The 12269-nt window shown below is 33.9% G+C and overlaps 2 protein-coding genes across 2 annotated transcripts; one reads left to right on the forward strand and one right to left on the reverse strand.

Annotated features, from left to right (window-relative positions):
- The first annotated feature begins 2508 nt into the window (after nucleotides 1–2508).
- LOC132295600 (uncharacterized) lies at nucleotides 2509–3037 on the forward strand. Its single transcript, XM_059793909.1, has 2 exons — nucleotides 2509–2720; nucleotides 2824–3037. The coding sequence occupies exons 1-2, from the start codon at nucleotides 2509–2511 to the stop codon at nucleotides 3035–3037; spliced, it is 426 nt and encodes a 141-aa protein (XP_059649892.1).
- Nucleotides 3038–6198: 3161 nt separating this feature from the next.
- LOC132285189 (iridoid oxidase) lies at nucleotides 6199–8641 on the reverse strand. The gene is made up of 2 exons (XM_059787357.1): nucleotides 7704–8641; nucleotides 6199–7131 (listed from the first exon to the last, which is right to left on the reverse strand). The coding sequence occupies exons 1-2, from the start codon at nucleotides 8622–8624 to the stop codon at nucleotides 6496–6498; spliced, it is 1557 nt and encodes a 518-aa protein (XP_059643340.1). The 5' UTR covers nucleotides 8625–8641; the 3' UTR covers nucleotides 6199–6495.
- Nucleotides 8642–12269: the final 3628 nt, after the last annotated feature.

Consider the following 12269-nt stretch of genomic DNA (forward strand, 5'->3'; position numbering starts at 1 on the left):
GCGACCTTTGATTTTTGGTTTTAAGCATCCAGATTTATTTTAATCTATTTTTAATCAATTATTAAATGATTAAATGGACGCTAGCAAATACCACTATTTTTGGTTTTGGATCTTCCAAATCATTCCTGCAGGAGATCCGGACCCATTTTTTTCTGATCCTTCGATAAAAAGATTCATTCTCTTCATAAAAAATAGGAAGTAGAACCAATAAAGATTTCTTTTTCGATTCATCCCTGGAGTTGAATACCTCATTCAAGAATTGTTTTTGATCCAATCCGTAGGAATCAATAGAAAAGGCAAATCCCTTATGATACACCAGATCCGGCTCGGTTATTGATAGAGTGAATAGATCTGCCATTTCTTGAAATCTCTCTTCTGATTCAAAATCGTGGTGTAACGTGTATCCTCCCCTGTTCCGGTCATGGAATAGATGAAATAAATCAAAAAATGGATTTTTGTTCAAGAAGAAATCCCAGAATGCATAATATACCTATGTGTGCTAAGGATGTGGATAATTGGGAATTAAATAACCTATAAGTTGTTTATTTGGATGAAGGAATTAATTTCATTGCTCTAACAATTTAGATTAATGTCTAAATAGTTTTAAATAATGCTTATAAACCTTTATATAATTTATCTGAGTTGTAGGTTAATTACTTGGAATGTAAGTTAAGTACATACTATTTAAATTATTGTATTTGCTTAAATAAATGCAAATGAAGTGGTTTAAATGGATGAATTGATTGAAATAAATGTTTAAATGGTTTTATTCATGGTTATGAGTTATATATAATTTATCTGAGATGTAAGTTAATTACTTAGAATGTAAGTTAACTACATGTTATTTTAATTATTGTATTTGCTTAAATAAATGCAAATTGTTATCTGTATGATTTATATCATGCTATGTATGGATTAATTGATGTACTATTTTATCTGTTGCATCATTTATTGGATTGTATGGTTTAACGCACCGGTATGGAACGGTGGCATTCTAGGAACGGATTAACCAAATAAGTTAAGTCCTACCTATTTATTTATGGATTGTATGGTTTAATACACCGGTATGGGACGATAGCATTCCAGGGACGGATTAACTAAAGAAGTTTAGTCATACCTATTTATTTATAAGGTATTGGTTAACCATAGAATTAAGTCCTCCTTATTCATGTCAGGCTACTGTATCATATGGATGACATTTGTTTTATACTTATACGGATTTGTATATATATGATTATGGTGCAATGATATGAGCTTGAGTCTAAGGATCATGGTTAGGGTGCGTATATCGCCAGGGATGTGTAGCTAGATATAGTGTAGTTGTGTACCTTGATAGGCATATGTACTCATGCCCACTATATGTGCGTTTTGCATGTTGCCTACTATTCAGGTTGAGATAACCTTATAGTATAGTGAGGTTTCTATAGTGTGTATCTATATATATATACGGACTACTAGTTATTGTTGGATTGATTAGGATGTATATGTGTATCGGATCTCTGCTTGAATTATAGTAGAGTAAAACTTGTTTGTTGGCCTAACCCATCATTATTTTTCAGGTGTTCGTCAGGAGTAGAAGTTGTTCGTACTGAACAGGGATCAGTCTACATCATTTTTCCGTTTCTATTTTGGAGATTCGTTTATGTTTCAGTTTTCAGATGCAGTCATTACTATTACTTGTTTAGTTTTGGATTTGGGTCCACACAGTATGGATTCCCAAGTTGTATTAATGGAGGATTAGTTATATCAGAATGATTTTTATTATTAATAAGAATTTATTCTGAGGAGTTATTGGATTATTATTTTAGTTTTATTTCAGCAAATTATTTATTCTTATTATTTTATTCTTTTGTACTTTGTTTTTGATATCCTCGGGTATTCGGGTGTAGGCTGTCCAGTCCGCATTCGAAAATCCGGGGGTCTGACAAAAGCTATATTTTGAGAAGAGTTACAATGTCAAAATGCTATATTTTAGCAATTCTGCTCCAATGGTGCATTTTATCTAAAATGTTATTTTTTGACACAACAACCATTCTTTTTCAACTACCATTCCCAGCTAACATTCTCAACTATTATTTCTCCATCTATAAAAACTATCATCATTTACCTACAAGCTATCTTCCTTTCTTATAACTTTAGTACTACAATGAGAAATTTAAGAAAAGCGATTTTGAGATGAGATTTCAATGATTCTTCGTTTGATGAAGTTCAAAGCCTGTTACGGAACTTATAGCATCAGAGTTTCACAGAAGAAAAATGCAACGAAATAACCAACCAACTATAAGTGGTCGACGATACATCCATCGTGATAGAATCTTCGGCAACGAGTGACTAATTAAAAATTACTTCGGTGAAAATCCTGTTTACCCAGCTAACATCTTTCGAAGACGCTTTCGAATGAATCATTTATTGTTCCTTCGTATATTAAATGCATTTGAACAATATGATGACTACTTTGTCCAAAAGATTGACGCCGTTGGTTTTATCGGATTATCCAGTTTACAGAAAATGACTGCGGCAATTAAGATGCTTGCACATGGTATACCCATTGATGTTGTTGGCGAGTATGTGAGAATTGGTGAAAGCACAACAATTGAGTTTTTGAAGAGATTCTGTGTAGGAATCATTAGCATTTATGGTGAAGAATATCTGAGATTGCCGACTGAGACGGACATTTCCAGACTGCTATGGGAGGGGAAGAAACGTGGATTTCCCAGAATGTTAGGGAGTTTGGATTATATGCATTGAAAATGGAAGAATTGTCCTACTGCATGGTATGGTCAATTCTCTGGGCATGTACATAAACCAATAATTATACTTGAGGCAATGGCTTCGTATGATTTGTGAATATGGCATGCTTTTTTTTGGTATGCCTGGATCATATAATGACATTAACGTTCTTGATCGGTCTTATCTCTTTGCTGAGCTTATTGAAGGACATGCCCCTCATGCCAACTATACCATCAATGGCAACCAATGCACTATGAGATATTATCTTGTTGATGGTATCTATCGTAAATGGGCAACCATTGTCTAAACGATTTCTCAACCTTAAGGATTGAAGAGGCAATTATTTGCAACAAAGCAAGAGTCATATCGGAAGGATGTGGAAAGTTCATTTTGTGCACTACGAGCACGTTTTGCTATAGTGTAGGGGCCGGCAAGATTTTTAAGCCATGAAAATATTGGCTATATCATGAAGACGTGCATAATTTTGCACAACATGATCATTAAAGATGAGTATGATGACTCTCTAGACGACGAGTATGATGCACCCGAAATGGTGCATCCAGTTGAAGTGTCGCGGGAGCCGACACCCTTGTTTTCTGAGTTCCTTACTTGTCATTGTATGATTCGATTTCTGCAATCTATCACGCACTCCGCAATGATCTTGTTGAACATTTGTGGTCACGACAAGAAGATACTCGAAGAAGTGTGTTTCAGATGTCCTTTGTTTGGATCCTTGATTTATTAGTATGTGTGTTTTGTACACTACTATATATTGTACACGTAAGTTTATATATATATATATATATATATTTTTTCAGTGTTTGTATTTTATTTAGCTTGTTTGCCTTGTTAAAAATAAAAATAAAAAATGAATCATCAAATTCATGTTTGGCATTTTCAATACTACAATTCAATAAAATCCATAACAGTGATCCAAAATAAATACATAAGTATAACAAAAAAAAAGTAGATAATCATGGAGATGGGGGAAGATGAACATAATAATCAAGGTTTGTTGAACGTGCTTGTAGTTTGGCAAGAATCTTATCCTTGGGCAGCTAATAATAAACTTTCGCCTAAGGGTCTATGTTGGAGAGGTCCATCATCATAATCTTATCAGCTCCCTCTTTTTTCTTGGCTTCTTTCTCTTCTTGCTCCCTTTAATTCATTTGCTCCATTGCTCTAACTTTTTTTCTTCTATTTCGAAATTCTTCATTTTACTCTCACTTGCATCAGTTACATTTTTGTTAAATTTTTCCATCAAATCACAAAAAATGAGTATATGAAGTATCTGCTATCTTGTTTTTCCTACGTGCTTCTTTTGCAACTTTCCTTCCATTAGGCATTTTGGTTCTTGGGGAGTCAACAACAATTCTGGTTAGATTTTGATCGGAATCGAGAGAAATGGGTGTTTCAGGAATTTGGGATGAGGAAGAGGAATATGGGGTCATTGCAGTAGGCTTTGGCTTTTTGAGGGATGCCCAATCTTCCCACTTAATGCAATGTTTCAAGATCGCCTAACAGTGATCCAAAGAAAAATATTATTCTCATTTTCATAATACATACTTTTTGCTTGAAAAACCTAAAAAATGATATGAAACAAAATTAGATGTATAAAAATTAAAATTAGAACTAACAAGAAAAGTAGAAATCTCACCTTATCTGTTTCATTGATTCCACTTTATTGCATATTTTAGATTTATGTGAGGCCCGCACTATATTTACCACAACACTTCATGATTATGCCCAAACAAGATTATATAGAACCTTGTGTTCGTACATTTTCGTTGTTGCTGTGATCAAGATAATTTTGGAATATTCGACTCCAAAAATTACTTTGTGATTCCGAGTTACCAACAATTGGATATTGGGTAACGCTAAACCAAGCATTGCAAATTGCTACATCTTGATCCGGCGTCACGACTCCAAAAAAGCATAGCCCACAATGCTCGAGCATAACCCTAGTGCTCGAGCACTGTTCATCGAAACAATGTTGTACTCGAACACAACCCTTTATGCTTGAGCACAAAGTCGCGGAACAGTATTCGCAGATCTATGCTTAGCCTGTAAATCCATGATTTTGGTCCTATATGATCACCAATGATTTAGACAACGAATATACAAAAGATCAAACAATTTAAAACAAGTTTTATGCATCAATTCAAAGAATTCATCAGGTTGAAGAATAAATACATATAAAAACGAAATCATTCAATTCAATTCATGCATAACAATTAATTGATTAATTTAATTATCTGATTTAATCCCTAAAATTTAGTGTGTGATGGATAGATCATAGATTCAAAGGGAAAGAGATAGATAAAGAACTTGCTTATCATTTTCGGATTGAAATCAACTATATAAACTTTTCGATTTTCTTCTCCAATTCCGGCAACCTCCAAACTATCTCTGGCTACATTCTTTTTCCTTTTTTCTCTTTCTATCTTTCTCTCTCTAGATCTCTGCCTTTTTTGTAACTCACGTATATGTAAAACCCTCTTCTTCTAACTATTACATGCGCACACACACACACACAAACCCACAAATACTAACCTAAGACTAACTAAAATAAAATAATAATAATAATAATAATATCATTATTAGTCTCCAAACGTATTAATTTACCAAAACAATATCCACATGATATACATATATATGTATAAATAATATACATATTTATGTATGTATTAATATATGTACACCTTCCCATGGGCCATACTTCTATATAACTTAGTTAGGCCTTTTCCAATTAGCCCAAACCCATTCCTTTGGGTCAAGTAATTCCAAGCCCAAATCATGATTAAATTAGAATAAACCCCTGATCTGGCAAGAACTCTCAAACCTTGGACATATATACTACTTTTTTATGGACATACTTTTTCTTATTATATCACATACTAAGTTTTACTAAAAGGTTTTATATTTATATGGCCTATTTGGACTTAAAAGGTTCAAAGCCCAAACATGGCCCCTAAAAAAAATCTCACTCTTTATTAGTCACATTGGGCCTTTGGTTCAAATAAACTTAATACTTTTAGTTTCTTAAGCCCAATACCAATGGTAGTAAATCATATAATATATAGTTGTATACTTGTATATATAATAATAAACTAACTACTTTTCTTTGTTTTTAACTACTCAAAATTCTCAAGCGTCAAATCTGGGAAGAACAAAATAAGAAAACACTTCCTACCATGTTACCTTTCTTTATTTTTAAGTTGATATTTAAACATTTTTTTAATTTAATTTTGTACATATCTATGTCACACTTGACTAGATATACACAAATCTTTTTTATTATTTATTATTATCTATTTTTGAAAGCAAATAAAAAAAAGTATGGTTAAATATGTTTTTGTATACATCTAATTAATAAAAATAGAATATTATTGGCTTATAAATAATCTTGCATTAAATCCTCTCATGTCACTTAGGATTTCGAATATTTGACTTTAGTATTCATTTTTTTTTTAAATTTATTTCATAACTCAGAACTCTCAAATTACAAATCGAGGGTGTTACAACCGGTCCCATAACAATAGCACCGATTAAATCAGAAGTTATAATGGGAATGTTAGAGTTCGAAACTAAGACATATTAAAGCCAGCACCTTACCTTACCACCAACACCAAGCCCCTAGGGGCATAACTATCCTTTAATTTGGAAACATTTAAGATTGGCGCTTGAACTTACATAAATCAAAATGAATAGTTTTACAAAATACAGTAATGCAAGAACACACATGTACAAACTTAACTTCAAGCTTTATTCTGAGAACCGAGTTTGGTACCCTTTGTATGGTATTGGTATGGCCTTCAATGGAACAGCTTTCCTAAGAGTTATCCCCATCCTTTCCTTCATGTCAATATCTGCTGGTTTAATCCCATCAGCCAACACCCAATCAAACTTGTGCAGGAGTGACCCTAAAGCCAATGGAAGCACACGGGAGGCGAGCGGGACGGCCGGGCACATTCTCCTGCCTGATCCAAAAGGTATGAACTCAAAATGGTGTCCCTTGTAGTCCACCATGTTTGGTCCCAGGAACCTTTCTGGCTTGAACTCTAATGGCTCCTTCCACGTCTTGGGGTCGCGTCCGATCGCCCATACATTCACGAGAACTTGTGTTTCTTTGGGGATGTAGTAGCCCATCATGTTGCAGGAGTCCATGGCCATGTGTGGGACCAAGAAAGGGAGAGGTGGGTGAAGTCTTAGAGTCTCCTTGATCACTGCTTGGAGGTATGGTAGGTTTTCAATGTCCTTCTCTTCGAGCTTCTTGTCAGGACCGACGACACTCCTCAGCTCGGCCTGGGCTTTGTGTAGTGTTTTAGGGTTTTTAAGGAGCTCAGCCATTGCCCACTCTAAGGTGCTCGTAGTCGTGTCCGTCCCTGCAGTGAACATCTCCTGATAAACCAATATAATTAGTCTAAATTTAACTAAGACCAATTTTGCTTTATGACATATATGGTATGTCAAAATCAGGATTTCAGTTTTCTTTTCTCATTCTATTACTACGTACTTATTAGAAAACTAAAATTGACCGACAATAATTCCAAATATTATTTTAATGACAGTTTTTTGGAAACTACTAAAAAAAAACATTTCATTTTTCAAATTATAATAATTTTTATTTCAAGTAAATAATTATACATCCTAGGGGTGTTCATTTGATCCATCAATTCGTCAAAAAAAATCCAACCTATGCAAATTGGATTGGTTTTTTATCCTTACGTTTAGTTATATTTGTTCCAAAAAAAAGTTAAGTTTTCAAATTAAGAGTTGAAAATCATAGAGAAATTTATCTTTGACAGGGATTTTATTGCAACTTTACAGTCTATTATTTAAGTGTAATAAAAATATGCAGTCTATTTGTGTGTAATAGACTGTGAATCAAGGTGCAATCAAATCCAACCAGTAAGAAAGGGCAAGTGTGTGAGAGAGATGTTGCAATAGCAAATGAGAAGGAGATGGCTTACAAAGACAATAACATTGATGGTTCTCCAAGAAAACCTAGGAGGCCCCTCAACCCCATCACCACGATATCCCAAAAGCACATCCAAGTAGTCCTTTCTCTTCTCTTTCCCACAACCATTCTCATCACCACTAATTTCCGTCCTTTCTTTGATGAACCCTCCAGCAATTTCAAACGCTCTTTCAACATGAAACTGTGTCTTCTTTCTTATCCCTTGTGGATCCAACCATCTTAAAAATGGCATAAAATCTGCCACATTAGGCTTCCCAGCCAACTCCATCACCTTCCCTGCATGGTGGAAGAACTTAGCCCCTCTCTCCGATTTCGGATCCAAAAGATCTTTCGAAAACATGAGATTGCCAATCAGATTGAAACCCATCAAGAAAAAGAACCTCCCAACGTCGATCCCATTCGTCCCGGCACCACCGGCCTCTTCTATGAACTGCACCATGCGATCAATGCACCTCCCGCGGACATCTCTCATGGCATCAAGGCTGCTAGTGACAAAGAACTCCGTGGTGCACAACCGCCTCAACATGCGCCAATGTGGACCATATTGAGCTGTGATGAGGGACCCTTCGTTGCCATAATCGCCTTTCATGGCCTCGTAGATCTTCCTCCCCGCGAGGACTACGTCGTGGTTCTTGAACATATCTCGAGCCACTTCATTGGAGGAGATTACTACGGTGGACATTGAGCCTAGCCACAGGGTCATGATAGGACCATGCTTGTGAGCTAATTTGGCAAATGACTCGTGGGGGGACCAACCCAATTGGAAGATGTTGCCCACCACCGGCCACCACCTTGGCCCTGGTGGCAGCCGCCCTAGCTCCTCTAGGCGGCGTTGTTGACGTTCGGTCACCATGGCCCACGCAACCCATAGCAGTAAAGCTAGGACCAAGACCATTAGTTCACAGTACTCCATTTTCCCAGGTTGGTTGTTTGAGCTTTGAGTGTTTGGTAATTTGATGGTTTATAGTGGTCTTGATGGAATCAGTTTGTAACACCTCTTTATAGAAGTTTAAGCATAGTAAAGTGCCGAGACCATGCAGACAAAATAGGTATAATATACCAGCCAGGCTCGGTCGTCACAACATTATATGCACTGTACCCTATGTTTTTTTCTCAGTATTAACCCAATCAATTTGATGGAGTCAATAAGTCATTTCAAGACACAGTATTAAAAATATATGATCTATTTTTATCTCAATGAACGATGCAGTAAGAAAACAAACCGAAAAATAGCAGTGTAGTGCAACCGTATGTAAAATAATATACAAAAATTAAGGGGCATTTTGGTAATAAGTACTATTTTGCAATTTTGATTTTGCGTGAAGCAAAAATAGTAAATTTTTTCCTTTTTATGGTATGATTTATTTCGAAATAAATATATATTTGGTAACTAATTTGTTACACAATGTATTATAAAACAATGTTTGAATTATTTTTTAAAATGGTGTTTACAAGATATTGATTTTTTTTTTTTTTTTAAATTCTCATTGTAGTTGTTGAACTACAAGGGGGAAAAAAAAAAGAGTTTAATTAAAAAAAAAAAGGGAATGCAAATTTTTTGAAGAAACAAAATATTACTTAGTAAATATTAACAGCGGAAAGAAAGATATATTTAGAGAATTTTTTATTTAAAAAAAAAATAATTTTAAGGGCCATTATATAATTTTTTTTAAATTACTGTATATGCTTGCGTATAAAAATAGATTAATGGCCCAAGCGGAGGCATGTGCCTTCTGGGCCCATGCTGCGGTGGGGGCCATGCTGGCGTATCAGCAAAGCACGAATTCTTGAGTTTACAATAGACCATTGTGAATTTAAATCTCAATTAAAAACCTTAGTATTTAGTATGGGATTAAAGAGAGTCTTGTATCATTGTGTAAAGATAAGTTTTTGTAATTGATATCATGTTTCGTTAATAATCTAGTCATTTATGCGTTGCACACGAGTAAATATATATGACTAATTAAATTTCATGTCGGTCCATTTATGTGTTGCACATGAGGAATTGTAGGACTAATTAAATTCGATCGTCGGTGAAATTCTCAGACAAGTAGTGGAAAAAAAGAGTAGAATTAAATTCCATGTCGGTGAAGCTCTCGGCCCACAAAGTGTAAGACCAAAACTAAAAAAAACAAAACTTATATAAATTCTTAGATTAATGAGACTTATAAATTCCAAATTTTAAATGTTGCAAACTCTAGAGAGGTAATTTAATGATAAAGATTCTTATCTCATATTTTGAAGGTCGAAAATTTAAATTTCTTTTGAGTTATTCAAAAATAAATAAAAAAATTCAAGTATTATTATGTACACGTGGACACGGATGGTATGTACCCGTAGTAAATTATGATGTATTCAGTATTCTAAAAAGAGTGGCAGTAATATAATAAAAAAATAAAAAGAAAATACTTAGATCTTCACACGCGATGATATTCAAATCAATATTTCTACTTCTCCCTCTCCTTCTCTTCTTTAATTTTGTTCTTTGTTAACAAAATGAGAGAGAAGAAGAAAAAAAAAAAATCAATATACGTATTTAACATCTCTGATTTGGTAATTAAAAAATATATATTTATATATTATTAATATACATCAACAATTAGGATAGAATACATTCTCAAACTAATTATTATTCACAATAAAAATAATAATTGTCTCTAGTAATTTGATCAAGGTAGGCAATCTAGGACATTATCTTCAAGAGCCATAGAATGCAATCAAGAATCAACAATATAGACGAAATAAAATATAGAGCACCGCTTATGTGAACCGACACCAGAGGGGTGTCGGCAATTTTTTTTATTTCCGGAGGGGTGTCATCATTGCAAATAGGTCTTTCATAACACATTTAAGGTGAAATTTATTTAAATTGCCCTTATATACATATTTTATATATAATTTTAAATTACATATTTTGTGAAATGACGAAAATAGATATAAACAAAATGAGGAGTGTTTTTTATACTTTATTCTAAAAATTATTATTCTTTTGAATTCATCCATTCTAAAATTAAATCCCTATAACCAAACACTCACCTTGTTTGTCCATTTTGAAGATGACAACCTGGGCTCCACATCAACGTTTTTAGCCGAAATATTCTTGTAACAACTAATTTGTTTTATTTTGCATTGTTTAAATTCTTAATATTATCATGTTAAAAAAAGAAGAGGAAATTCTGATTTGATTCGCAAGGCATTTATATTATAAGATCATTCTTATCTCTTGTTATAAAATTATAGGGTCATGGGGTCATGGACCATTTTTGAAAATATATATTTTTGTTTGATTGTTCAAACGAATATTCATAGAACGAGGGAATCCCTGGCTCCTAGGAAAAAGTTAAAAAGTAGTCCATTGCATTGAAAAATATTTATTGGTTACGCCTAGCATCAATTAAAAATAAAATAAAATAATGAAATGTTGATTAGGATGACATCAACAAGGATTATTTTTTGTTCTCACTTCCCGCAATTAGTAAAAAAAAATCTGTGGACTCCGGAAAAAATTTAAAATTTGGATACTGTTATTCCGATTTAAGAATCTAACCAAAAGTTTTAAAGGAGATATTTTTATTTATGAGATGAATTGGATTTTAAATGATTAAACTTTTTACATTCCGGAATTACTTTCAAGGTTTTTCAACCTCGCTCTTGAGGATTTGTCACCTCACCAAGTTTGTTTATTTTATTTTATTTTATTTTTTAATTAGCACCAGGAACTCACTTAGGCAGGATCCCTTCGGAACCCACCCTAAGCTACAAACCCGGGGTGTAGAGTTTCACCCCAGGAATATACCGGGTAAGTAGGAAAAATTGGAAGGCTTGGTAGGAGTCGAACACTGGCCGATTGGATGCCAGCCTCGAGCCCCTATCATAACTGCCAAGCCCCTGGGGGCTTCACCTCACCAAGTTCATTACATGATGTGTCCATTTTAATTATGTTCTATATATTCCCTTTTACACTGTTTGGTACTAATTTAGTAATTTAATTTTGGCCTAATCATATGTTATAAGAGTCATTTGTCCCATATCGAATCTTGATGAAAAAGTGATTGGGTATAAATGAGTAGGTATGCAGTATTACCCAATAATTTAAGCTTTTGGGTAAGTAGGCAAACGCCTAACCATTACAGTTGATATTAGAGTCAGACTCAGTTTTTGATTCGGTGTCATGCCAAGCGCCAGGTCCGGAGGGTGTTATCACTACTATATAAATATATATATTTGTGACCTTCTGGTCTCTGTTTTCTTTTCTTTGTCTTAATTTTTGTTTAAACAAAAATAAAAATTGCAATCCCACTTATTCAGGAAAAAGGCAATTGGTCAGTTTTAATATATTTTGTCTTTATTTATTTATAAAATAACACATCTCTTATATTTTTTAAAGGAAAAAACAGAGGGAGTTCTACTATTTAAAATAAATAAATAACCTTAAATGAAGGACGAACATTAGAGTGGCCATTTAACATAATCTATTTTTCCTCGGAGAAAATGTGATGACTCGTAATCCTGGAGTAGATAATTTATGAAATGTGCGTAAAACCCTTTTAAAAATAAT

The sequence above is a fragment of the Cornus florida genome, unplaced genomic scaffold, assembly GCF_030987335.1.
Source record: "Cornus florida cultivar Cherokee Brave unplaced genomic scaffold, ASM3098733v1 CherokeeBrave_3.0.0_Hap2_Chr02, whole genome shotgun sequence".
Classification (NCBI taxonomy): Eukaryota; Viridiplantae; Streptophyta; class Magnoliopsida; order Cornales; family Cornaceae; genus Cornus; species Cornus florida.